The following is a 27,497-nucleotide window of genomic DNA, read 5'->3' as shown; positions in this document are numbered from 1 at the left end:
CATACAGCAGGGTCCTTTACAATATTTGTAATCCTACATGTATGTATTGTGTGTGTGTGTGTGTGTGTGTGTGTGTGTGTGTGTGTGTGTCTGTCTGTCTGTCTGTCTGTCTGTGTGTGCGAGTGTGTGTTTGTGAAGTGTAGTGAAATGTTTGTTTTGTATAACTATGATGATGGTGATATGGTGATGAGAAAAGGGAGACGGTGAAACCCGGTGCCGGGACATAGCCTACTCCTCGCGAATACCGCCAAAGGGGGCCGCCAATCTCTATCACCGTCAATAGTGTCACATGCCCTCCCTTCATGAGACACTGCGGAAAGATTTAGTATGTAAACCAGGGCATTGGCGCAAAGTCTGCTATTCAAGAACAATACGCCACCACCTCTCCTCGTCTAACCGGCCAAGTCGTACTTTGTCTGTGTTTTGCGATATTGCTTCATACACTATGTGACTAAAAGTATCCGGACACGCACAAAAACATACGTTTTTCATATTAGGTGCATTGTGCTGCCACCTAGTGCCAGGTACTCCATATCAGCGACATCAGTAGTCATTAGACATCGTAGAGAGCAGAATGGGGTGCTCGGCGGAACTCTCGGACTTCGAACGTGGTCAGGCGATTGGGTGTCACTTGTGTCATACATCTGTACGCGAGATTTTCACACTCCTAAACATCCCTAGGTCCACTGTTTCCGATGTGATAGTGAAGTGGAAATGTGAAGGGGCACGTACAGCACAAAAGCGTACAGGCCGTCTTCGTCTGTTGACTGACCGCCGACTGTTGAAGAGAGACGTAATGTGTAATAGGCAGACATCTATGCAGACCATCACACAGGAATTCCAAACTGCATCAGGATCCACTGCAACTACTATGACACTTAGGTGGGAGGTGAGAAAACTTCTATTTAATGGTCAAGCGGCTGCTCATATGCCACACATCACGCCGGTAAGTGACAAACGACGCCTCGCTTGGTGTAAGGAGCGTAAATATTGGACGACTGACCAGTGGAAAAACGTTGTGTGGAGTTACGAGTCTCGGTGCACAATGTGGCGATCCGATGGCAGGGTGTGGGTATGGCGAATGCCCTCTGAACGTCATCTGCCAGCGCATGTAGTGCCAACAGTAAAATTCGGAGGCGGTGGTGTTATGGTGTGGTCGTGTTTTTCATGGAGGGGGCTTGCACTTCTTATTGTTTTGCGCAGAGCACAGGCCTACATTGATGTTTTAAGCACCTTCTTGCTTCCCACTGTTGAAGATCAATTCGGGGATGGCGATTGCATCTTTCAACATGATCCAGCACCTGTTCATAATGCACGGCCTGTAGCGGAGTGGTTACACTGCAATAACATCCCTGTAATGGACTGGCCTGCACATGCTTACCTGAAATCTATAGAATACCTTTGTGATGTTTTGGAGCGCCGACTTTGTGCCAGGCCTCACCGACCGACATCGATACCTCTCCCCAGTGCAGCACTCCGTGAAGATGGGCTGCCGTTCCTCTAGAAACCTTCCAGCACCTGATTGAACGTATGCCTGCGAGAGTGAAAGCTGTCATCAAGGCTTAGGGTGGGCCAACACCATATTACCGATGGAGAGCGCTTCGAACTTGTAAGTCATTTTCAGCCAGGTGTCCGGATACTTTTGATCACATAGTGTAAGTTAAAGAATTATTTCGCTTCTGTTTCTGTCTCTTCCTCAATTTTGATGCTCAGTGAATCTCCACTGTCATTTTCACAATTCCTGAGCACCTAGTCCCACGTCTGTGATGCCTACGCCAAACTCTTCGCTAAACGAGCCATCTATTTTCCTCATCAGTACTAAATCTCTCTCACTTGTGAACGAAAATGATGTTTCATTTACAAACTTTACTACTGCTAAACCTTCTTTGAGAAGAATTCACAATGCTTGCAGTAATGTTTTAGTAAGAGTAACTCAGCTAACAGGAACTACGCTTTTCTCGAGGTCAGGATTCCACAGTAGCGAGTGCATTGAATTGGAGCACGCGTAGCCGCAACAGCTTTAATGTCACGGACAGATGGTTCACATTACTTGAAAATGTCGGCTGCCCGGCAAGTTCCGATCTACATTCCACGAGCAGAAGGCCGCTGACGTGCCTGCATTGTTCGTCGCGGTCACGGAAATTAAACGCCTCTTTTTAGCACTACACAATACAGCCACACCGGCACTGCCTCTGGCATTTGCACATGAGGTTTCTGCTTCTGGTGCTTTAGCTCAGGATGGATTACAGATCGTTGCTACTTGTCAACGACGTCACTGAGTTATTCACAATGTAGAATCGATGACACGTTATATCTTAATCCGTTTTCCTTCGTTCCTTACAAAATGAAAAATAATTATCGTGCCGCCTTGTTTCATATATCAGACGAGGCCAGTTTCTGCGTAATGCTAAAATGGGAAATGCGATTACTATTCTTTTAGCAGTGGCCAGTAATAGAGATTATGAATCGTGTTCGAAAATCTAAGACTTGAATCCTATCTAGCAATGCAGACACTTCAGGGGCTCAGTGTATTCATTCGTTAAATTTTGTCCATAAAAAGCATAAAGTTTACGGTGGATATCTGTCACTGTTATGTTTTTTACCGAGAAAAATCTTTACACCGCTTAGACTTGAGCGTGCTTTTCAATTGCAACAATCAGTTTGAATCAGACCTGCAGACGAACACGACAGCTTGCTACCCTGAAGTACACTTGTAATCGAGCGTACTGAAAAGTAATGCCTTTGAATTTTTTATATGAAAACTCTTGAAGCCTTTAAAGTAAAACAAACTTTATTAACAATCTATATCATTATTCTTCGTATCTACATATTTGCAGCTTCCTACCGTTAGAGGGTTGCGAACTGTCCCCTGTAACACGGTTATGTTAACGTAATTATGTCGGTGTGTGAAAAACAGTGTGCTGTAATCGAGTTTCGAATTCTAAATGTTCGTCACGGCATATCCTCTCCTTCAGCATGACAATACCAGACCACACACGAACGGTACGACATCTGCAACAATCCGACGCCTTGGATTCACTGTCTGCAATCGATCATACTCTGTACACTCCCGTCTTGGCCCCATACGATTTTCATCTGTTTCCAAAACTTAAAGAATACCTTCGAGGACTTCACTTTGGTAGTCATGAAGTGGTGCCAGCAGAGGTGAGGCTGTGGCTCCGTAAACAAACATTCTTCGGTGATGATTTCAATGAACTATCTCTCGTCTGGAGAAATGTGTTCATCGCTCGGGTGATTTTGTTGAGAAATAAATATACAGGGTGGTCCATTGATCGTGACCGGGCCAAATATCACACGAAATAAGCGTCAAACGAAAAAACTACAAAGAACGAAACTTGTCTAGCTTGAAGGGGGAAACCAGATGGCGCTATGGTTGGCACGGTAGATGGCGCTGCCATAGGTCAAACGGATACCAACTGCATTTTTTAAAAATAGGAACCCCTATTTTTATTACATATTCGTGTAGTACATAAAGAAATATGAATGCTTCAGTTGGACTACTTTTTTCGCTTTGTGATAGATAGCGCAGTAATAGTCACAAACATATGACTCGCAATTTTAGACATACAGTTAGTAACAGGTAGGTTTTTTAAATTAAAATACAGAACGTAGGTACGTTTGAACATTTTATTTCGGTTGTTCCAATGTGATACATGTACCTTTGTGAACTTATCATTTCTGAGAACGCATGCTGTTACAGCGTGATTACCTGTAAATACCACATTAATGCAATAAATGCTCAAAATGATGTCCTTCAACCTCAATGCATTTGGCAATACGTGTAACGACAGTCCTCTCAATAGCTAGTAGTTCGCCTTCCGTAATGCTCGCACATGCATTGACAATGCGCTGACACATGTTGTCAGGCGTTGTAGTTGGATCACGATAGCAAATGTCCTTCAACTTTCCCCACAGAAAGAAATCCGGGGACGTCTGATCCGGTGAACGTGCGGGCCATGGTATGGTGCTGCGACGACCAGTCCACCTGCCATGAAATATGCTATTCAATACCGCTTCAACCGCACGCGAGCTATGTGCCAGACATCCGTCATGTTGGAAGGACATCGCCATTCTGTCGTGCAGTGAAACATCTTGTAGTAGCATCAGTAGAACATGACTTAGAAAATCAGCATACATTGCACCATTTAGATTGCCATCGATAAAATGGGGGCCAATCAACCTTCCTCCCATAACGCCGCACCATACATTAACCCGCCAAGGTCGCTGATGTTCCACTTGTCGCAGCCATCGTGGATTTTCCGTTGCCCAGTAGTGCATATTACGCCGGTTTACGTTACCGCTGTTGGTGAATCACGCTTCGTCGCTAAATAGAACGCGTGCAAAAAATATGTCACCGTCCCGTAAATTCTCTTGTGCCCAGTGGCAGAACTGTACACGACGTTCAAAGTCGTCGCCATGTAATTCCTGGTGCGTAGAAATATGGTATGGGTGCTATCGATGTTGCTGTAGCATTCTCAACACCGACATTTTTGAGATTCCCGATTCTTGCGCAATTTGTCTGCTACTGATGTGCGTATTAGCCGCGACAGCAGCTAAAACACCTACTTGGGCATCATAATTTGTTGCAGATCGTGGTCGACATTTCACATGTGGCCGAACACTTCCTGTTTCCGTAAATAACATAACTATCCGGCGAACGGTCCGGACACTTGGATGATGTCGTCCAGGATACCGAGCAGCATACATAGCACACGCCCGTTGGGCATTTTGATCATAATAGCCATACATCAACGCAATATCGACCTTTTCCGCAATTGGTAAACGGTCCATTTTAACACGGGTAATGTATCACGAAGCAAATACCGTCCGCACTGACAGAATGTTACGTGATACCCCGTACTTATACGTTTATGACTATTACAGTGCCATCTATCACAAAGCGAAAAAAGTGGTCCAACTAAAACATTCATATTTCTTTTCGTACTACACGAATACGTAATAAAAAATGGGGGTTCCTATTTTAAAAAACGCAGTTGATGTCCGTTTGACCTATGGCAGCGCGATCTAGCGGGCCAACCATAGCGCCATCTGGTTTCCCTCTTCAAGCTAGACGAGTTTCGTTCTTTGTAGTTTTTTCGTTTAATGCTTATTTCGTGAGATATTTGGCCCGGTCACTATCAATGGACCACCCTGTATAGACATGAAGGATAAAAATGTAGAATGTTAATAATATTTGTTTTACTTAAAAAATTTTAAAGTTTCAATGTAAAAAATTCAGAAGTAATACTTTTCGGTATACCTTCGTATATTTACTACCATAAAGTGCATGGCAGGAGATAGTGTTTGAACCACGGCTTATGTATCTTTGAGTATGACTAGGGAACGATTTAAAGTGGAAAACTCACATGAAACTAGTTGCAGAAATAGGGGCGTTGTACATCGCTGCGACGTTTACTATTAAACTGGCGAGACGCTTTGTTCCTGGAAGGATTAACCAATACACATAACATTACGACCACTGCCCACCGCGACGTTAGTTGCCGCCGGGGGGCGCTGCTGGCACGTGACGCGGTAACAGAAGTATGCAAGCGGAACAGACAGGGACGGGGGACCACCCTACCGAAGATACGGGCTGCAAATGGCAAAATCCTTTGAGATAAGAGACTTTGACGAAGGGTAGATTATTATTACCCAGAGCTTGTGAACGAGTATCTCGAAAATGATGAAGCTGGTCGAATGTTCATGTCCACTGTCGTGACCATCTACAGAAAGAGGTGAAAGGACAGTAAAACTACCACTAGGCACCAAAAGGTTGGACGTCCACCACGCTTCACATAACGTGGGGCTCGGAGGCTTGTTTGCTCTGTAAAGTAGGGTAGATGGTGATCTGTGGCATCTCTGCCGAAAGAGCACAAGCTAGTGCACGCACAAGAGTTTCGAAGCACATCGTTCATCGTACATTGTTGAACATGGAGCTCCGCAGCAGACCACTCCTACGTGTTCACATGTTGACCCAACGACATCGTCAGTTACGATTAAAGTGGGCATAGCACCATCGGTAACCGACCGTCGATCAGTAGAAACGTGTGGGCTGTTCGAGTGAATCACATTTTTGGTGCACTAGGTCGTTATCGAGGTGAATGGCGACTCGAAGCGTGCAGTGCGCCATGGACGCAAGCTGGTGAGAGCGGTATTGTGCTGTTTTCCTTTGTTTTGTTTTAGGGCGCAAACACAACTAGGGTCATACCCGCCCATGTCAGAATCGTATAACACTAAGAAAAGAAAGGAGTTAAAAACGACTACAAGTTAAGAACAAGCGATAGAAGGAAAGACAGCTAAAAACAGTGACTTGGAGAGAAGTCCGTAAAATACGGCATAGAGAAACGAAGGTGCGGAACTAAAGATTAAATGTCCTTCGCCATATTGCTACGACGGAAAAAAAGTAAAACGAGGTCGACAGCCCACGCGTCGTTCGCTAAAACGGCCGATAACTCTGACGGCAAGCGTAAATGAGAACGTAAGTGGTTAAAAAAATGGCATTCCGTCGGAAAATGGCTAGGGAAATTAGGACATAGTGGTGGGGGAGCACCACTTAACTAATGGCGATAGCTAAAGAGACACTGTCCAATGCGCAACTAGCCGGCCAGAGTGGCCGAGCGGGTCTAGGCTCTACAGTCTGGAGCCGCGCGACCGCTACGGTCGCAGGTTCGAATCCTGCCTCGGGCATGGATGTCCGTGATGTCCTTAGGTTAGTTAGGTTTAAGTAGTTCTAAGTCCTAGGGAACTGATGACCTCAGAAGTTAAGTCCCATAGTGCTCAGAGCCATTTGAACCAAGTCAATGCGCAACTCCTCGCGGCGAGAGAGCCGAGAGGAGGTTGTCCAAACAGGCGGGATAGGCTTAATTCCGCGGAGGTTGTTCCCATGAAGGGAGGACCAGTGGTGATGCCAAAGTGACACCACTTGCTGACAGATGGCAACACAGAGATCATCGGAGGGAGTGAAAGAACTAGCAGGCCGACGTACGAGCATTGCAATCTTGGCAGCAGCTTCAGAGCCCTCGTTTCCTGTCAGACAGACTTGACCAGGAACCCACATAAACATGACAATGGATCCACCAAGAGTGAGCAAGTGACACCCTTCCTGTACCCGCTGCACTGAGGAATGGACGGTTTCAGTACACTGAGGCTCTGAAGGGCACTGAGAGAGTCTGAGCAGATGGCCCAATTGAAAAGCCTGTCACCAAATGTACTGTGTGGCCTGATACAGGGCGAAGAGCTGTTCTGTGCTCCGGAAGCCGATACCGAAAAACGTCGGTGCTAATGACGAAGGCACACCCGACACTTCGGTCAGTCCGAGAGCCATCAGTGAACACAAAGGCACTATCGCGAAGCTCTGAGCGAAGGTCGTGAAACATACGGCGATAAAGCGAGGTTGGAGTAGTGTCTTTACATAGCAAATAAAGGTGAAGTTGAACACGAAGCCAAGGTGGTGAAGGGTTCACATCCATAGGGAAAGTGGCAGGTAGCTTGAAGTTGAGCTGCCAGAGCAAGAGCCAAAAGCGAACTCCAGGAGGTGACAGAGAAGGAAGACACGACCCATACTGGCGGTCAAAGGAGTCATCAAAAAAGGAGGCGTAGGATGTGCGGCCAGGCATGGCAGACAAACAGCATCTCTGTCTGCTGAGGAGAAAGTCACTGCAATATGACAGCGGTAGTTCGGCTGCTTTGGAATACGGACTCTCATCTGGTCTCATGCAAAAGGTGGCAGTGGCCAAATGGATGCCACGATTGTGGAAAGTATTGAGACAGCTTAAGAGGAACGGACGTGCGGATGCTTAAACGAAACACTCATAGTCTAGTTTCGAATGGTCAAGGGGCTGATACAAATGGAGGAGGATGGTTCGATCCGCTCCCCAGGAAGTATTGCTGACGACATGCAGGAAACTGAGGAAACGCATACAGCGGGCGGCCAGGTAAGACAGTGGGAAGGCCAAGAAAGATTCCTATCAAACATGAGCCCCAGGAATTTCGTAGTTTCAACAAACGGAAGAGCAACAGGCCCAAGACGTAAACACGATGGAAGAAACCAATTGCGCCACCAGAAATTCACGTATATGGCTTTGTCAGTGGAAAAGCGAAAGTCATTGTTGATGACCCATGAGTAAAGACGGTCGAAACACTGCCGAAGACGCCGCTCATGGAGACAAGTCCGTGAAGAACTGCAATACACGGTAAAATCGTCAACGAAAATGGGGCCAGAGGTGCCTGGCAGGAGACAGGCCATAAAAGAGTTAATGGCGACAGCAAAGAGGACGACGCTCAGGACGGAACCCTGAGGTACACCAGTTTCCTGGATAAAGGTGTCCGACAAGACAGAACCCACACGTACCTTGAAAATTCGGCCTTTAAAGAACTCCTTAACGAAACGGGACATGCGGCCACGGAAGCACCACGTGTAGAGAGTACGGAGGATACCAGTCCTCCAGCAGCTGTTGTAGGCGTTCTACAAAACGAAAAACATGGCCACAGTCTAGCATTTCCTCAGAAAACCATTCATGACATGGGTTGACAAAGGGACAAGATGGTTAACCGAAGAACGCGCAGTTGTTAGTAAGTGCGAGACTCAAGCCACAATACCAGCTGGGCATGAATCATATATTCCATCACCTTGCAAACACAGCTGGTGAGAGAAATGGAGCGATAACTAGAAGGAAGGTGCTTGTCTTTGCTGGGCTTAGGTACTGGTATAACAGTGGCTTCACGCCATCGTCTGGGAAACGTGCCCTCTGCCCAGATGCGATTGTATGTATGAAGGAGAAAGTAATTGCCCACATGAGAAAGCTTCTGCAACATCTGAATGCGAATATCATCCGGTCCTGGGGCGGAGGATCGGGATGAAGTGAGAGCATGATCTAGCTCCCTCATAGTAAAGGCGGCATTATAGTACCAACGATTCTGAGAAGAGAAGGGTATGGCCTGAGCCTCCTCCACTCGCTTTTTGATGGAGGATAGTGGGTGGAGCTCGAAACCTCCGCAAAATAGCGATCCAAAGTGTTGAAGATAGCAGTAACGTCCACTATGATATCATCTGCTATTGTCAGGCCGTAAATCGGGTAATGGGCCTTGATGCTAGACAGCCATCGGAGGTTGGCGCACATGATGGAAGACGAACGGTTAAAAGAACTAGTTAAGAAAATCCAGCTAGCTTTTCTGCTATTCCGAAGAACGCGACACCGCTGTGCGTGCAACGGTTTGTAAAGAATGCAGTTGGCCATTGTAGGATGACAGTTAAAAACGCAGAGAGCACATCTCCGCGCGCGAATTGCGTCGCGGCACGCCTCGTCCACCAAGGGACTGGGACGCGGTGCGGCAAAGAGGAAGTGCTAGGAGTGGAATGTTTTGCGCCGGTAAGGATAACGTTTGTAAGCTATTCTACGTGGTCATCGCAACTGAGGAAATATTGTTCGTCCTAGGTCGCCAGGAAGGAGTAAAGTCTCAAGTCGGCCTTAGAAAGCTCCCGTTTGGATATGGACATGGTAGGGTAGGAGTCAGCAAGCGGATAGCACAGGGAAAACGGTAGTTCGAGTACGTGTCAGTGGGGTCTGAAAACCCGAGATAATGAGCAAATGGTTGCTGGAGTACGTATCAGAGAGAAGAGACAACTAGAGATGATGGGCAAGCTGGACAGAGCAGGAGAGATCCAAATGGGAATAGATGTGAGGGGAGTCTGAAAGGAATGTGGGTGCTCCCGTGTTAAGGCAGATGAAGTTATGGTGATTTACAAAGTCAGCCAAGAGGGCACCTCTTTGGCAGTTTCTGGGCAAGCCCCAAAGTTACTGAGAAGTTATAAGGGTTGAGGGAGTTGCCCAATAATATGGAGGATGTTTGCCCTGGCGGCACTGAAGGACAGAGGGATGTAAACAGTACAAAGGGAAAAGGTCAAGTAAGAAAGGAAAATACGGACTCCAACAGCTTGAAGCCAGGTAGTCAGGGAGATAGACTGACTGTAAACATCATTCTGGATGAGCAGCATGACTCCCCTATGAGATGGAATGCCGTCCTCGGGGCAAAGGTTAGAGTGGACCAGGAAGAAATGCGAGAGCTCAAAGCAGTCGTGGGAATGTAATTTTGTTTCCTGGAGGCTGAGAACAAGTAGACGTTGTGATTCTAAGAACAGCCGTAAGTTCTCTTTGTTGGATCGAAGGCCACAAACATTTCATTCGAGGGGAGTCATAACGAGGAAAGGGGAGAAGGGAAAAAATGAAGGGGTGTCGCCGAGTGCCAATCTTCGAAGACTCACTGCTACAGGCTGCAGAGGGTGGAGGCTCCTGCTGCCTCTGTTGATCTGTGGCGTCCAAGGCAGAAAAACTGTTGGTGGTGCACACCGGCGACTCGGAGGTCGGCCGGGCGAGGGTATCATGTGGCGACACCGACGAAGTGGATTTCTGAGTCGGCGAAGGAGGAGACCGTTTGTCTTTGTTTGACTTCTTGAAGCCTTTCCGTTTGGCAGAGGAAGACTCAGATGTTTGTTGGCTGCAGGGATGGTGGAAGTCTTCGTGGGAGTATTCCTTCTGTCCTTTCCAGCCTACCGGTTGTGTAGCAGGCGACTTCGCTCTGTGAGGCGAAAATTTGGAGGCTTGTCGCACAGCTGGAGGAGGAGACGGGAGTGCTACCATGGCGCTGGGCTATTTCCCAACATCAGTGCTGAATTTATGGTGGCATGTCTGCGTAACCATGTTCTTTGTGGAGCAAGATGTAGCAAGAACAGTAAAGTGCTAGATGGTTGAACACATGCCTGTTTCCTGGACCCGGAGCAGAGACGTGTTTCTTCCTGCTGCGGCGACACTTCCGTCATCGCACGACGTCTAGGTTTGCCCACAGCCAGGCACCTCTATCAGCTGCTTGGTTTTAGATCAAGCTAAGTAAATTTGGTACATGCCACGGTGGAGTGTTGCCAAATTAATTTCAGAACACTACATCTATTCAAATATTGAGAGTTGAGCAAGCGCACAAGCCTTAAGCTATGTTCTGCATGTCTGTAATTCTTTGTGACTATATTTGCTCTTTGACAGACCCTATTTTCTAGTTCTGGATCGTGTTAAGTTTTAAAAGTTTTTACTTATGAGTGTGAACTGTTGAGCTTTTTTATCCGCAGTCAGTAGCTAACTCCTTTAATTATCAAACTTGTGTGGTTGCTGCCAGTTTGCTGTGATAACTGTTTGCTGTAACTTGTCACCTTTCTTGCATTTTGAGGGATTGTATATTTATTTAATGGTCATTATTACTGTTTCTACTGGTGTGTACCAACTGGGAGTCACAATTAAATTGTATGCCTTTCCACCTTTTCTTGTATTTGGGGGAATTGTGTATCTTATTGCTTAAGGGATTTTATTAAAGTTTATAAATTGTTGAGGGCTTTCCAACAGCCACAATCAGTGGTGCGATTTGTTATTCCTTCTGTATTTTGGCTGGGCGTTGTCTGTTTGTCTAAAGTTTTATTCATGCGTGCGAATTATCAGTTCTTTTAGTGGCAGTCATTTGTAATTCCTTCTACTGGTAAAATGAATTTGGTTGAACCAGCTTGCAGACACACCTAATTCGTGTGACTTCTTAGTTGTATTTGACCACTTGTCTGTATTCCTGGTTTTAAGACCTGTTCTTAATAGTATGAGTTGTTAAAATTTCTTATTAATGAATTGATCCTATTCAAGTTCTTTAAATTATTGTGAACCTTGTTCTTCATTTTTGACAAGGTTTTTAATTTGTAATCATAAAAATTTTTGCTAAGGAATAACGAAATATGTGGGCCCACATTCCCTGAGTTTTCCCTTAGTTATACAAACGCTTGTTGTGAATTATCACATACGGTATGATTTATTCGTAGTTCATTTGCGGTTTAATCATGGATCTAAGGAAATCGTGGTCAGAAATTAAAATATAGATTTTTTACTGCTAGAAACAAGTCACGCCATACATCAACAACAAAGCTCGTAGCCACTGTTGAACTGGCCGACAGCTAGACTCAGACAATGCATTACGGCATTGTCCATTGACAGATCTGAACTCTGAGTACGAAACTACTTGACTCAATTGCTTACACACATTTCTTACGATAATGGTGTATATTATTATTGGAGGTACGAGGGGCGTTCAATAAGTAATGCAATACATTTTTTCCTCGGCCGATTATGGTTGAAAAAATTAAAAAAATTTTGTGGTACATCGTGGAATTTTCCCGCTTCAGCCCATATTATTGCATGAAGTTCCGATAAGTGGCGGCATTCCAAGCAGAGAGCTGTCATTGAGTTTATTTTGGTGGAATACCAGAGCGTTTCTCGTGGTCGTGCGGTAGCGTTCTCGCTTCCCACGCCCGGGTTCCCGGGTTCGATTCCCGGCGGGGTCAGGGATTTTCTCTGCCTCGTGATGGCTGGGTGGTGTATGCTGTCCTTAGGTTAGTTAGGTTTAAGTAGTTCTAAGTTCTAGGGGACTTATGACCACAGCAGTTGAGTCCCATAGTGCTCAGAGCCATTTGAACCATTTTGAACCAGAGCATCGGAGATATTCGTAGGAGCTTGCAGAATGTCTACCGAGACCTGGCAACGAACAGAAATACGATGCGTCTCTCATCATCGCAACAAGTCGCGCAAACCTGGACAGCCGGCCGCACCCAGCTGTGTGGCTGAAACGTGCGGACACACCCATTCGACATCGATCACAACCAAACAACCCGCTTCTCAATAGGACGTCTCTGTTGGCAATACTGACACAGTCGTCGTACGGTAGGGTTCTCAAAGGTGTGTGCCCTCTCGGTTCCTCGCTGCCTAATAGAAGAGCAGTCCGACCCGATAGCTGAGTGGTCAGTGTGACGGATTGTCGTCCCACGGGCCCGGATTCGATTCCCGGCTGAGTCGGGGATTTTCTCCGCTGAGGGACTGGGTGTTGTGTTGTCTTCATCATCATTTCATCCCCATCCGGTGCACAGGTCGCCGAATGTGGCGTCGACTGTAATAAGACCTGCACCAAGGTGGCTATACCTGCCCCGCAAGGGGCCTCCCGGCCAATGACGCCAAACGCTCATTTCCAATAGAAGAGCACAAAGAGCAACAAAGGACCATCTACACGGAATTGCTTGTGCGTGTTTTACATTACTGTAATGCTCGTAGGGGGTGGTGGTTAGTGTTTAACGTCCCGTCGACAACGAGGTCATTAGAGACGGAGCGCAAGCTCGGGTTAGGGAAGGATTGGGAAGGAAATCGGCCGTGCCCTTTCAAAGGAACCATCCCGGCATTTGCCTGAAACGATTTAGGGAAATCACGGAAAACCTAAATCAGGATGGCTGGGGACGGGATACCGTCGTCCTCCCGAATGCGAGTCCAGTGTGCTAACCACTGCTGTAATGCTCGTAGTTTAGTTATCGAAATACTGCTCTGACTATTCTAAACCTCGTACCCATTATGCAAATGTCTGACGCAGAGGCGAAACGAAACCGTATTGTGTTCCCACCCTCCTCTGAAAGTGTTAAATAAAGTGTAAAGATTCCCTTACTTTCTACTCTGGAATCACAGACCGCAGTCAGCGGTCAGCCTTCAGAAAGTAAATACACTCCTGGAAATTGAAATAAGAACACCGTTAATTCATTGTCCCAGGAAGTGGAAACTTTATTGACACATTCCTGGGGTCAGATACATCACATCATCACACTGACAGAACCACAGGCACATAGACACAGGCAACAGAGCATGCACAATGTCGGCACTAGTACAGTGTATATCCACCTTTTGCAGCAATGCAGGCTGCTATTCTCCCATGGAGACGATCGTAGAGATGCTGGATGTAGTCCTGTGGAACGGCTTGCCATGCCATTTCCACCTGGCGCCTCAGTTGGACCAGCGTTCGTGCTGGACGTGCAGACCGCGTGAGACGACGCTTCATCCAGTCTCAAACATGCTCAATGGGGGACAGATCCGGAGATCTTGCTGGCCAGGGTAGTTGACTTACACCTTCTAGAGCACGTTGGGTGGCACGGGATACATGCGGACGTGCATTGTCCTATTAGAACAGCAAGTTCCCTTGCCGGTCTAGGAATGGTAGAACGATGGGTTCGATGACGGTTTAGATGTACCGTGCACTATTCAGTGTCCCCTCGACGATCACCAGTGGTGTACGGCCAGTGTAGGAGATCGCTCCCCACACCATGATGCCGGGTGTTGGCCCTGTGTGCCTCGGTCGTATGCAGTCCTGATTGTGGCGCTCACCTGCACGGCGCCAAACACGCATACGACCATCATTGGCACCAAGGCAGAAGCGACTCTCATCGCTGAAGACGACACGTCTCCATTCGTCCCTCCATTCACGCCTGTCGCGACACCACTGGAGGCGGGCTGCACGATGTTGGGGCGTGAGCGGAAGACGGCCTAACGGTGTGCGGGACCGTAGCCCAGCTTCATGGAGACGGTTGCGAATGGTCCTCGCCGATACCCCAGGAGCAACAGTGTCCCTAATTTGCTGGGAAGTGGCGGTGCGGTCCCCTACGGCACTGCGTAGGATCCTACGGTCTTGGCGTGCATCCGTGCGTCGCTGCGGTCCGGTCCCAGGTCGACGGGCACGTGCACCTTCCGCCGACCACAGGCGACAACATCGATGTACTGTGGAGACCTCACGCCCCACGTGTTGAGCAATTCGGCGGTACGTCCACCCGGCCTCCCGCATGCCCACTATACGCCCTCGCTCAAAGTCCGTCAACTGCACATACGGTTCACGTCCACGCTGTCGCGGCATGCTACCAGTGTTAAAGACTGCGATGGAGCTCCGTATGCCACGGCAAACTGGCTGACACTGATGGCGGCGGTGCACAAATGCTGCGCAGCTAGCGCCATTCAACGGCCAACACCGCGGTTCCTAGTGTGTCCGCTGTGCCGTGCGTGTGATCATTGCTTGTACAGCCCTCTCGCAGTGTCCGGAGCAAGTATGGTGGGTCTGACACACCGGTGTCAATGTGTTCTTTTTTCCATTTCCAGGAGTGTAAATGCTTGCGCTTTAGGAGGCTGAACGTGACAATTTTGTTGTCGAACATCGTCACAGGCGATGAAGCATGCGTTCATCACTTCGAACCGAAAACAAAACAGCAACCCTTGGAGTGATATAACACCACCTCTCCTCCGAAAAAAAAAGTTCAAATCCGCACCCTCAGCCGGTAGTCATGGTCTCTAAACGGTCTATTCTCTTGGATGTCCCCCCTCATGGTGCAACGATCAACTCGGAAGTGTATTGTGCTACGCTCAGGAAATCGAAGAAACAACTTCAGTGTGTCCTTCGCCTCAAAAATGCAAACGAACTTCTCTATGAGAACGCAAGGCCTTACACATGTCTGCACATCCGAGAGAACTCACAGAACTTCACTGGACTGTTCTTCTTCATCCACCCTACAGCCTGGATCTCGCACCTTCTGACTTCCATCTGTTTGTCTCAATGAAGGAGGCACTCCGCTGGCAACAATACGTGGATGGTGGGGAGGTTATTGATGCAGCAAGGCGTTGGCTCCGACGTCGACCAGTAGAGTAGTATCATGCGGGCATACAGGCAGTTCCAGTAACGTGGGCTATTTCCGGGTCGGAAGGAGCGCCTGGTCCCCGGTACGAATCCGCTTGGCGGACTTGTTTCGAGGTCCGGTGAGCCGGCCAGTCTGTGGATGGTTTTTAGGCGGTTTTCCATCTGCCACGGCGAATGCGGGCTAGTTTCCCTTATTCCACCTCAGCTACACTATGTCGGCGATTGCTGCGCAAACAAGTTCTCCACGTACACTTACACCACCATTACTCCACCACGCAAACAAAGGGGCTACACTCGTCTGGTGTGAGACATTCCCTGGGGGGTCCACTGGGGGCCTAACCGCACAATAACTCTGAGTTCGGTGTGGGGCGGCGGAGGGGTGAAGTGGGCTGCGGTAGTCGTCGTTGGGGTTGTGGACCACTGTGGCTGCGGCGGGGACGGAGCCTCTCCTTCGTTTCTAGGCCCCCGGTTAACATACAATACAACGTGGGGTAAGGCCGTCGCACTGGACAGAGATTAAGTTAAAAATAGGGTTCTGCAGATAAAAAAACTGGGGAATAATTTGGTGGATTGGAATCCCGAATAAAATGAACCTGCTTTCAGAAAAGAAGTGTTGCGTTACGTATTGAATAACCTCGTAATTTCACGACCAAATTGGCACAGGTTACTAATATATGCTTTCTCACACACTACTAAACACAATCTTCTCAAATTCTACTGTGCTAACAATTTTTATCTACAACCTTACCCGGATCTCTGTGACTTGAACGACCAGTTTCTGTTCATATCGGTAAAACTTCTACTATTTCGAATGACACTAACTGGAAAACGTTTCCTAGTACATTCCTTGAACGTTCTGAGTGCTACATCCTGATTCACCAAGCATTAAATGCAAGTCTGCAGGTTTATCTAACGAATTACGCTCCTCCTTCCTTATATCAAAATGATTATGTAGATTAGAATTCTCTATCATGTAAATAATTTTGCCTCTAAAGGTTTGGATAACCTGTAAATCTAAAATTACGCTATGGTTATACTTAATATGTCCACACGTTGTTACCTCGACGTATCATATCAGCTAATTGGCCATTAATCCTATATTGAAACGTATTTTCACGTTTCGTCAAGAGCTCGATTTTAATTTTTTTTTTTAGATTAAAACATAATTACATGAATTTAGATAATGTTAATATTTTTTCCCAGGCACAACAGGATTTATAGGTTTTACTGATAAATGCTTTCTCATTAGTAATCGCGTCATCTGCAGAAACTGTAAGTTTACTCGTGCTCATTATCAACAACATTACAATCTTTATGAAAATTTCCTGACATTTGTTTCTAGAAGTCGGATAACGTAGTCAATTACTTCTCATACAACACGAAAAGGATTGCTCTTGAAGATAGTCTTAACGAACAGAACGAAACACACTTGACTACAATGAATAGTTTTCGTATCGACTTAACGTCTACGCAAACAGTTCTCAAACACTTTTAGAAACTTTAAAAGAGCACAGATATATCGCAAGTGGTAGTTTTAAGGCATATACTGCGTCCAGGGATCACAGATTTACCCAGCCTACAGACGTAATGTTCAAACAACTACTGAAAGCTTGATACATTTTCAATGAGAAATCAAACTTCAACCAGCATCACTTCAAATAAGCCATCGTGCAACAAAAAGAGGAATTCAGACTTACTGGCACATCCTGGATCAGCTTTCAGGATGAGTAGTGTTACCAGCAAGTATGGCGAAATTATCGTCGTCACCATCGCATACCAAGTCCTAAAAAGGAAAAATGTGGATTAGGCATAGTTATTTTTTACAATTTAATGTGCAGTCAGCTATTCTTAAATGTACACTTACATTGACGACAAATTGTTATTGGTCAAACGCCTCACAGTAACATATACTATGTCAATTATACGTGATAATGTAAAAGTGCATATCAGAATAGAATTCATACCCCGTTACGGTGGTTTCGCGGACAATATTCCGTATCGAATTATCACTATCTGGAATTACTTGGATAACAGAAGGTGCTAGTCTTAGAAGCATTAAGGTCACTGGAAGAATATGGCAGTATCAAATTAATTTCAATTATATTTCAAAACTTTTCCATCAAATTCCGCACACTTCTGTGGTCTTTGAAGCGTACACTATATGGGGATGAGGTCACTGATCGTATCGCTCTCATAAGCTGTTCTCCGTAACAACTTCACGTGAGAGGTTTACGATTTTATGACATGGCATAAAGTGAGGCGGGAAATGAACAGGAGATGATTGCAGACTTTAACTAAACACATCGCCTGATAAAAGGTGAAGCACTCAGAAGGGGCGGAGGAAACGAAATGAAACTTCACCGGTTGAGAGGGTCTGAGATGTTATTTCAATGATTAAAAAACTGGACTCAAATATATAAAGAAGTATGACGAAACTTATTAGTATGACGTTGCACCCTCTGTGACCTGATGCGTGCTCTGATTAGGTTGGGAAAGGTGCCGAAAAGCCTTTGTATCCTCTCCTCAGGCAAACTGACTCACAACTGTGGCCACTTGTCCCTGATAACCTCGATAATGATACTGGGACGGAGATGGCGTCCGAGTTGTTCTGAAACACTTTTTACTACCTGGGACAGATCTGGGGATCTTTCTGGCCACAACACTACCTCAACATAACGCAGACAGTTCATACAGGCACGCGCCATGTGTGCACGAGCGTTCTCATGTTGAATAGCGATACTGTAACATGAGAGGTAACACAGGAAGGCACAAGATGTCCATAACGTCAGTCTTCCCTCAGTCTACCAACCGTGACTTAAAGTCGTACTCTACGGCTCACCACACAAAGACGCAAGAAGTAACACCGCTGTGCATCTCCACAACATTGGAGGAATGGGACCCCTGCCGAGGTCCGCCATGCTCGCCGTCGATGGCCATCCTGGGTCTTGCAGAACCGCGATTCACCGCTGAATGCAATGCGACGCCATTCTTTAGCAGTCCATACATCCCGGTACGGCGCCACTCCAGACGCAGCCTTTTGTGTTGTGGTGTTAAAGGTAGCCTGCACGTGGGACGGTAATCCCCGGGTCTTGCTGCTGCTGATCTCCTACGAATGGTGCGGGGTGGTACAGATTGTTGCAGTTAGTGTATTGCTTATTTTCGGCTGGCAGGCGCAGACGTGGAGGGGGTCAGGACGCGCTTGATGCACAAGACGGCGAGACTCTCTTGTGGCGGTCAGGTGTGGTCGACCGACATCTTGACAACGAGTATGCTTGCGTAGCGTTCCCGTGCAGTCCAACATCTGGGCGCTGTCACATCCGAATTCCCCACAAATTTGGACATTGCACGATTCGATAAGCCGGCTAAATGGAGCCCACCAATGAAGCCACCTTCAAAGTCTGTCAGGTAATGATAATGCTGTCACAGACGAGTATGTGACCTCTCTGTTTCATCAACAGTGATCACAGAAAACCTGATGTTGTTCACGCCCAGTACCTCCTAACAAAACTAAACACGATCAACACAAAAGACTCTGGTGGACGTTCTACCTACTACAGAGAATTGAAACCCTAACCATTAACGTGCCCGCCAGTGGTGTGTATGCACACAAAGTTACATTGACGTCCGACCGTGCCCTCTGGGCGAACTTGTTGTTTTGTCAGGCAGTGTCGTCGCGAGACTGCTGGGAAAGGGTCACTCTGATGGCTAAACTACTCCAATGACAGAGTCGTGTGTGGTGTGGCTGGAGCCTCCTCTCAGGTAGGCCGGTCGCCTGGTGCAAGTCTTTAGACTTGACGCCATTTCGGCGACTTGAGTGTCGATGGGGATGAGATGGTGATGATGATTAGGACAACCCAGCACCCAGTCCCTGAGCGGAGAAAATCTCCGACCCAGCCGGGAATCGAACCCGGGCCCCTTGGCATGACAGTCCGTCGCGCTGACCACTCAGCTATCGGGGCGGACTACAGAGGCGTCTATGAAATGTGCATAGACGACACTTTCTCAAAGCTTGAACTACTGTCGGAAGCACCTCACATTTCTGTGCGAGGCACCAAAGGTTTCAACCCCATGTGCATCGAAGTGCTTCGCAGGTAGCAAAATGGTTCAAATGGCTCTGAGCACTATGGGACTTAACACCAGAGGTCATCAGTCTCCTTGAACTTAGAACTACTTAAACCTAACTAACCTAAGGACATCACAAACATCCATGCCCGACGCAGGATTCGAACCTGCGACCGTAGCGTCCCGCGGTTCGAAACTGAAGCGCGAAGAACCGCTCAGCCACTCCGGCCAGCTTTCGCAGGTTGCAACTAGCGTACTAATGACAGCTTGTTTTCAGCTCCAAACATTACTGCCCTGTAAGGACTATGATATACAACAATTTCGGTCTAGCCGAAGAACACCGTAATGCCTTAAGCGACCGAGCCTTTACAACCGAACGAAAATAGTACACGGATCCAATACTAGTTACAGACTTATGACAAATACTCGTACACGCTGGGCATCCTACCTATGCATAGGTTTTGAAACGTCCCCTTTAGAAAAATTATACATGACTGTGCTTAAACTGACACACAATATTTTTAGCGCAACGCAATCTGACTTTCAGAAATCCCTACAAAAGAATGGCCCTGACTAACATTAACCTATGCGTTTCACAAATCACTTACCTCACAAAAATCTTCGTCACTCAAGCTACTGCAATACAGCGAGCGCCACTACTGCCAGCTAAATAACAGATTAAAACTACAGAAAGCACTAACTACTGATAGGCATAGTTAGCAATTGAAAGATTTTAATAGAGAACAAACAATGTGTTTACCTTAATAGTCATCAAAAGTCATAATATATACAGCAGTTCATGACATCCATTTTTACAAACTTTCAAAACTCCGCCATTTCTCTCCCCACATCCACCACTGCTGGCGGCTCACCTCCAACTGCACAACGCTACGCGCTGTTCACGTCCAGCTGCCCAACACTACAATGGCAGACAACAATGCAAACTAGCCACAGACTGCACACAGCACAGCCAGTGATTTTCATACAGAGCGCTACGTAACGTTGCCAATAAGAAAACCAAACAGCCTACTTACATAGCCCCCATGCTCCCCACAAAAAAATTTACAAATTGTTTTGGGCACTGGGCAATACATATTTGTTAAAATTTTTCATAATCGTAATTACAATAACAAAGAATTCAAATGCACACACTTATTGATACAATGTTGGTCAAAAGCTAAAATTTTCTCACAGTCCGTAAAGATAGTCCTGATCATTCATCATAATCGTAATTACAGTCTTTTTTTCCAAAGTCTCATTAGTAAAAGAAATTGCACACAGAAGTAGTGGACTTCCATGCAGTCTTGAAGAAGTAGTGTTGTCCTTCCAACGGAAAGACAGTGCTGACTCTTGACGTGCAGACAGGTAATGAGCCACAACAGAGCAAACCCATAGCAGAGTCAGTCGAAGTTTTGAAGAATATTGGTAGGTAGGTCATCACAGAGTAGACCCACTGCAGTCCTGGTAGAGATTACGGTATTGGTGGGCCACCAGAGGTGCAGACCCACTGCAGTCCTTGTAGAAATAATGGTATTGGTGGGCCATCAAAGATGCAGACCCACTGTAGTCCTTGTAGAGACAGCCAGCAGCCATCTGTTGCGACTGTGCAGGTGCACATTCACCATCGAAGAGTCTTGCGGAGAATATAGCAAGTCCATAAACCACCACTTGTACACTCACGAAGTTTTTGGAATTGTCCTTAGAACCAGCAATGCTGTTATCCAGTCCCTTGCTGAATTATTAACACACGTGCAAACACTATCAGTCCCTACTTCTCACATATTGTCCATATACTATGACCAACAGAAACGTGTGCAGTGAAATGTAACTTACAAGTTATTTAATTTGATGAACTGGTGTCAATTACAATTTTATAACATAAAAATACAATAACAAAGGTACAAAATACATCATTAAAAACATAATAATACAGATAACATTTGTAGTAATACAGGCTTTACAAAATGATAGAAATAAACATATACATCAGTGTTACAGGAATTATAAGTACCTACATAAAAGATCAGAATAACTTTTGAAACATCAACTTCACACATGAGCAACAAAATGGAACAGATAAATAATGTCTAAACATCTTTACAAAGTAAATAACATATTATTAATGCAAATTATATTTGAGGCTAACAGTATTCCTCATCATAGTGAATGTAGCTGAGTATTAGAAAAATTCTACAACATAAATCGTATCAGATAAACACATAAAGACAGGAAGAACACAAATACACAATGGTACACAAACATATAGCGGAATAATATAAAAGGAAAGGACAGGGTTTGTTTTAGTGCAGTATTTTGCAAACAAAACTTTCTTTACTTCTTGGAGATCTCCCTTCATTCATCATTATACCCAAAAAGTCCTATCTATACCTCCTTTCTGTATTCTATTCATATTTCTTTCAAAATAATTATTTCTCATTGTACAATACTCATTTTGGCCCAAATCTTTTTCATATAACTTCGCAATGCATTCTTTACCTATTCTCCATAGTCAGTTTCTTATATAGTCTACCCCTCTTAAGCTAACTTAAATCTACTGAGCTCAGATGCTAAACTAAGGGACGAGGCAATGCAGCAGCACAAAACAATTAATACAAACAGCAATGACAAAAAAATGGAAAGTGGCGAAGCAAGCAGCATTATAGAAATTAGCAAAGCAATTGCAATATTACAACTAATATAAGGCAATGTGCAGCAAACAAGAAAAATAAATCAGTAGTAAACTGGCTTAGAAGAGTAACACAGAGTCAAATTCAGTAACACTATGCCTGGCAAACAGCAGCAGCAAATGAAATAACTTATATCTAAACATGACATACCTCAAGCAGAAAAAAACATTACACTAAAGACAATAATGAAGATAAGGGAAATGTCTATTCACATCTTAATGTCTTTGTAATTAAAGTGGTGCACCACAAAAACTAATTCTACAAGAAATTACCAAGTACTTGAAAAGAAAATTATATATGCAGTTACTGTTATTAGTCCCTTCTTATTGTTCTCTCTATTCCAAGTGCTCCTTTTTCGAAGAATGTGGATCAGAAAATAATTTAATAGATCTGTTGACAGAAAGTGTTCACATTAGCAGATGCATTTAAGTTTATTTTATAAAACCAATGCTGCAACACAGCTGGAAAACAGATATCAAATGAAATAAGCAATTACACAAACCAAAGCATAAAAACATCATTCAATAGCTATGTGGCATTTCGTAAGTCAGTAGCTGTCAACTCTCGTAGAAAGACACTTGTCATAATCAGGTTTGCAGATGTAAGAATATTTCCTATCAATACATAAGCTTTTCAGTAAGTAGCACAAAGTACGATATGTTTCCAAGTAATGAGCGTGTCATGTTTGCGATGCTTTCTACAATAGAATGTCAATAGCGAGGATAATGGCCTCCCCTTTCTTTTTTTCTACTTTGAAAGGTGGCTACACTAAGCTAAAGCGCCAGAGATCACGCCAGAGAGTTTTGTTCCGCCGCCTCCACTGGCAGTGATTATTGAGAAGTAGCGGCAGGCAGTTCTTGCCGAGAAGTTGTGGTGGACACTGTTTGTCGTGAAGTCGGAGTGGAGATGTGGTAGTAGTGAGTGTTTGTTCCATGTTTTATGCAGTTGTTTGATGGGAGAGATAGAAGATTTTGTTCTAATGGAGAGATTGTAATGATCAGAGTGCTTTTCGTCAATATATCTGAAGGTAACAAATTCCCTGTTTTTTTTCTTTTTATTATTTGTGTGTCTCAAATAATGCATCATTACAGGTTCAGTCAACAAAGCATCTGGCTTGTGTTCTTGTATTAGAGTGTAATTCTGGTTTTCTTGAGCAATTATAGTATTTCTAATTTTCTTTTATCACATCAGTATAATTGGTATTTAAAAATTCTTGTCTTGTTGAAGAAGAACCGTGCCAGATGTGTACGTTGAGTCACACTTCCACACACAGAACAGCTACACTTGTGCTTTGTTGGCTTCATAGGTTTTATAGTTGCTGGGGACTTAATTAATTAACTGTGTTAACGAAAATTTTCATTTCATTCTTTGTTGTTGTTCCATGCAGTCAGATTGCGTACAAAAACTAGTCAGGGCCAGCCATTTACGAGATTTGCGTAATCGGACTAACAGCTACCAAAAATATTTGCATTATATATTTTAATTAAGCCCCCATGCACGTGGCGACCACTGCTTCGGATCGTCCCTTGGAATCTTCTGATTGTAAAAATAGTAGACAGTAGTATTGTAGTAGTAATTTGTAGTTTAGTAATTGTAGTCTATTTTACATGTGTAGATTTGGTAATTAGCATTCTTCTAATGGTATTTTTCAAAATTTAATTTTTATTGCCTTGTATACGCATTTGACAATTTAGTGCAATTATTTCAATTGTTCATTAATCGTGTTTGAGGGAAACATTTCGAGTGAATGGTATTGTTGGAGATAAGGAGTCATTGTGTGTAACTTTCGTACAGTGACGAATTTTTTATGTTTTGTAAATGATTACGCGGTCGATGAAAAAGGCGAAAATGATTAATAGTGAGAATGACGAAATTGTTGACATGGCGAACTCGCCAACAGAGGAAAACAGTATGGTGGATAATGAAGTGGAAAACAATGTAATAAGTCGGGAAAATAGTCCGGAACCATTTCAAAATTTTTCTCAATCAGAAAATTCACAGAATCCGAGATTAACGACAGAAGATTCTGGAATAGTATCGAACACAGATAGCCTTATGGCTATGCAGAAGGAAGTTAGTTTTGCGGGAAATGTTAGGGGCGAAAAGAATTTCGAACAACTTAACACGGAGCAGTTGATGAGTGCAATATTAAATTTGGGAACTCGGTTAGACTCACAAATGGGAACAATGGAGCAGTTACGATCTGAATTAAAAACAGATATGGGAACAATGGCAACACGGTTAGACTCTCTGGGATCACAGTTACGATCTGAATTAAAAACATATATGGGAACAATGGCAACACGGTTAGACTCTCTGGGATCACAGTTACGATCTGAATTAAAAACAGATATGGGAACAATGGCAACACGGTTAGACTCTCTGGGATCACAGTTACGATCTGAATTAAAAACAGATATGGGAACAGTGGGATCACAGTTACGATCTGAACTAAAAACAGATATGGAAACAATAGAAGCACGGTTAGACTCACGAATAGGGACATGTTTCAAAAACATGAAAGATGAATTAAAGAAAGAAATCAGAGAAGAAGTACAACCGATTTTGAATGCTCACAATAATAGATTAGTTGCAGTAGAGATTAGACAAAGGGAACAGGATAGAGAACAGGAAGAAAGAGATCGCGTGATAGTACAAAAATTTTCAGAGTTAAATTTACAACGTGCACACGATAAGGAAGAAATATTTGAGAGAATCGAGGAATCCATACCAAATGACAGATTAGATAACCTAACACAACAATATGAACAGTTAACTACTAAATGTGTTAATACTGAAACCCGAGTCGCGACACTTACGGAAGACGTAAATAAACAGAAAGATCAAATAGGTGACTTATCGGAAAGAATGGAGGAGATTTCAGATAAATTGACAAATCTTAGTTTGAATGGGGACAGAGATTCAGATGACACAGCTCCATTGCCATTTTCAGAAACCGAAGAGTACCAGAGCATAAATAAGCATGTTGAAAATCAGGGAAAATTTAATGAACGCGTGAAAAGGGAAGTTGAGGCATTACAAAAGCAAGTCAAACAAATTGAAGGCGAAATCGTAGGAAAAGATAGCAGAAGGAATTTAGAATCACAGATAGCAGAGGGGTTTGAAGAAAGTAATTTGTTTCATTTACGAGATGCAACAAGAGAGCGCCAGGCGCGCGAACTTGACAATAATCGACATTTGGACTGGGACAGACGCGATAGGTCTTTGTCGCCACGAGGCGAAAACTTTGACTATAAACACTTTTTGACTGTTCGGAAATTTAAGATCTTCCGCAATTCTAAGAATGACATACATCCATGTTCATGGTTAGCTCAATTTCTGTACGCACTTCCGCCAAATTTGCCACTAAGTCACAAACTGAAATTTATGTGCAGCTATTAAAGTCCTCAGGGGATTCACTACTCTAAGTGAATATGTGCCGTAGCGAGCATAGGGCCCCGAGCTGTAGTGGTGCTATTTCCCTTTTAGTTTTCTGTACCGCTGCCTACTCTTTTACTATTCTTTGCATCTATCAAAACAACTCTTCGACTATCAGTCTATCTAGACAGTAGGTAAAGAAAAACCGGATATGACTATTTTACCCAAAAGTGACTTCGGAAATTACCGTTTGGACTTACCGTATCTTTAGCAGCATTCATTCGCAGTTAAAACGAAATTTTACCTGTTTATCTTCGTGACAATATTACTTCATATGTTGACGATATTCTTATTGCTAAACGTTCTTGGAGTGAGCATAACAAAATTTTGGATTCATTATTACGTATTTTTGCACGAGTTGGCATTACTGTGAACTTGGAGAAATCTGAATTTGGTCGTTCACAGGTGAAATTTCTCGGTCACATTATTTCTACAGAAGGTATTCTTCCTGATCCAGAAAAACTTGACGCTATTCGTAATTATGCTGTTCCTACCACAAAACGTGATGTTCGTAGTTTCCTTGGTGTCTGTAATTTTCTTAGACGCTTTGTTAGATTGGACGATTTGGCCACACCTCGTTTATGTGAACTATCTGGAAAGAAATCTAATTGGTGTTGGGATGAGGAAGCTCAGTCAGAATTTGATCAACTTCGTGATGCTTTAGTTCCTGCTCCACTTCTTTCACATCCGGATTTATCTAAAGATTTTTGTTTGGCGACGGACTCATCATACAAAGGCCTAGGTGCACATTTATTTCAAGAGATAGAAGAAGACGGCGTTGTAGTCCAGAAAACTATTGCATTTGGAAGTCGTGTTATTTCTAAATCAGAAAAGAATTATTCGATTACGGAACTTGAAGCTTTGGCTGTTGTTTGGGCTTTTACAAAATTTCGCACATTTTTGTTTGGTAGACATACTAAGGTTTACACCGATCATCGAGCTCTGGAGTTTCTTATGTCGACAAAATTAACTCATGGCAGATTGTCACGATGGGCGTTGTACCTACAGGAATTTGATTTTAGTATTGTTTACATACAGGGTTCTTCAAATATTGTTGCTGATGCTTTATCACGTGCACCTATGGGTTGGAAACAAAGTTCTGAAGAGGACTGCAAGGAAAACAATTATTGTTTGATGTATATTCAGGGATGATGAGATTTTCATTAGGATTTTATCTATACTTGTTCGAGGAGACTGACTAGAGGAAAGAGTTGTTATGGAAGTGAAATGATATTGGCGATAAGGTTTATATGTGTCGACGTATTGAAGAGATATTATTGAGGTATTGAGATTATATGAAGTTGATGATTATTGGAGTTTTTATGGACAAGAGGCAAGGTAAATGATATTGATGATAAGATTTATATGCATCGACGTATTGAAGAGGTATTATTGAGGTATTGAGATTATATGAAGTTGATGATTATTGGAGTTTTTGTGGAAGAGGTAAGGTAAATGATATTGATGATAAGACTTATATGTATCGACGTAAGAGGTATTATTGAAGTATTGAGATTATGTGATGCTAATGATTATTGGAGTTTTGGTGAATAAGAGGTAAAGTAAGTGAGGCACATATTTTTTTTTGTTGGTTTATATGGAACAAGGAGGATGAAGATGGCAGACTAGATCACTTAACTAGATGGAAGATTGTCTACACACACTTTGTTAAATCACTAAGCAGTATATACTTTTTTTGGAGAGAGGAAGTAATTGCATATCTTGGCTCACTGACAGTTGTTCAGCAACCGTACATTTTGATCTGGCTTGGCAAACATT

The 27,497-nt window shown here is 44.2% G+C and overlaps 1 protein-coding gene across 2 annotated transcripts in view; it reads right to left on the bottom strand.

The window, feature by feature from the left end:
- Positions 1–27,497, bottom strand: part of LOC126175002 (CLIP domain-containing serine protease 14D-like) — a 241,053-nt gene that overhangs the window by 93,506 nt on the left and 120,050 nt on the right. For both annotated transcript variants that reach the window (XM_049921490.1, XM_049921497.1), the window contains exon 3: positions 17,229–17,314. In XM_049921490.1, coding sequence (XP_049777447.1) covers positions 17,229–17,301 — 73 coding nt within the window. In that variant the 5' untranslated portion in view covers positions 17,302–17,314. The remainder of the gene's footprint in view (positions 1–17,228; positions 17,315–27,497) is intronic.

This window comes from Schistocerca cancellata, chromosome 1, assembly GCF_023864275.1.
Source record: "Schistocerca cancellata isolate TAMUIC-IGC-003103 chromosome 1, iqSchCanc2.1, whole genome shotgun sequence".
In the NCBI taxonomy this organism is placed as follows: Eukaryota; Metazoa; Arthropoda; class Insecta; order Orthoptera; family Acrididae; genus Schistocerca; species Schistocerca cancellata.
The sequence above is the reverse complement of the archived record's forward strand: the minus strand, read 5'-3'. Positions and strand labels throughout refer to the sequence as shown.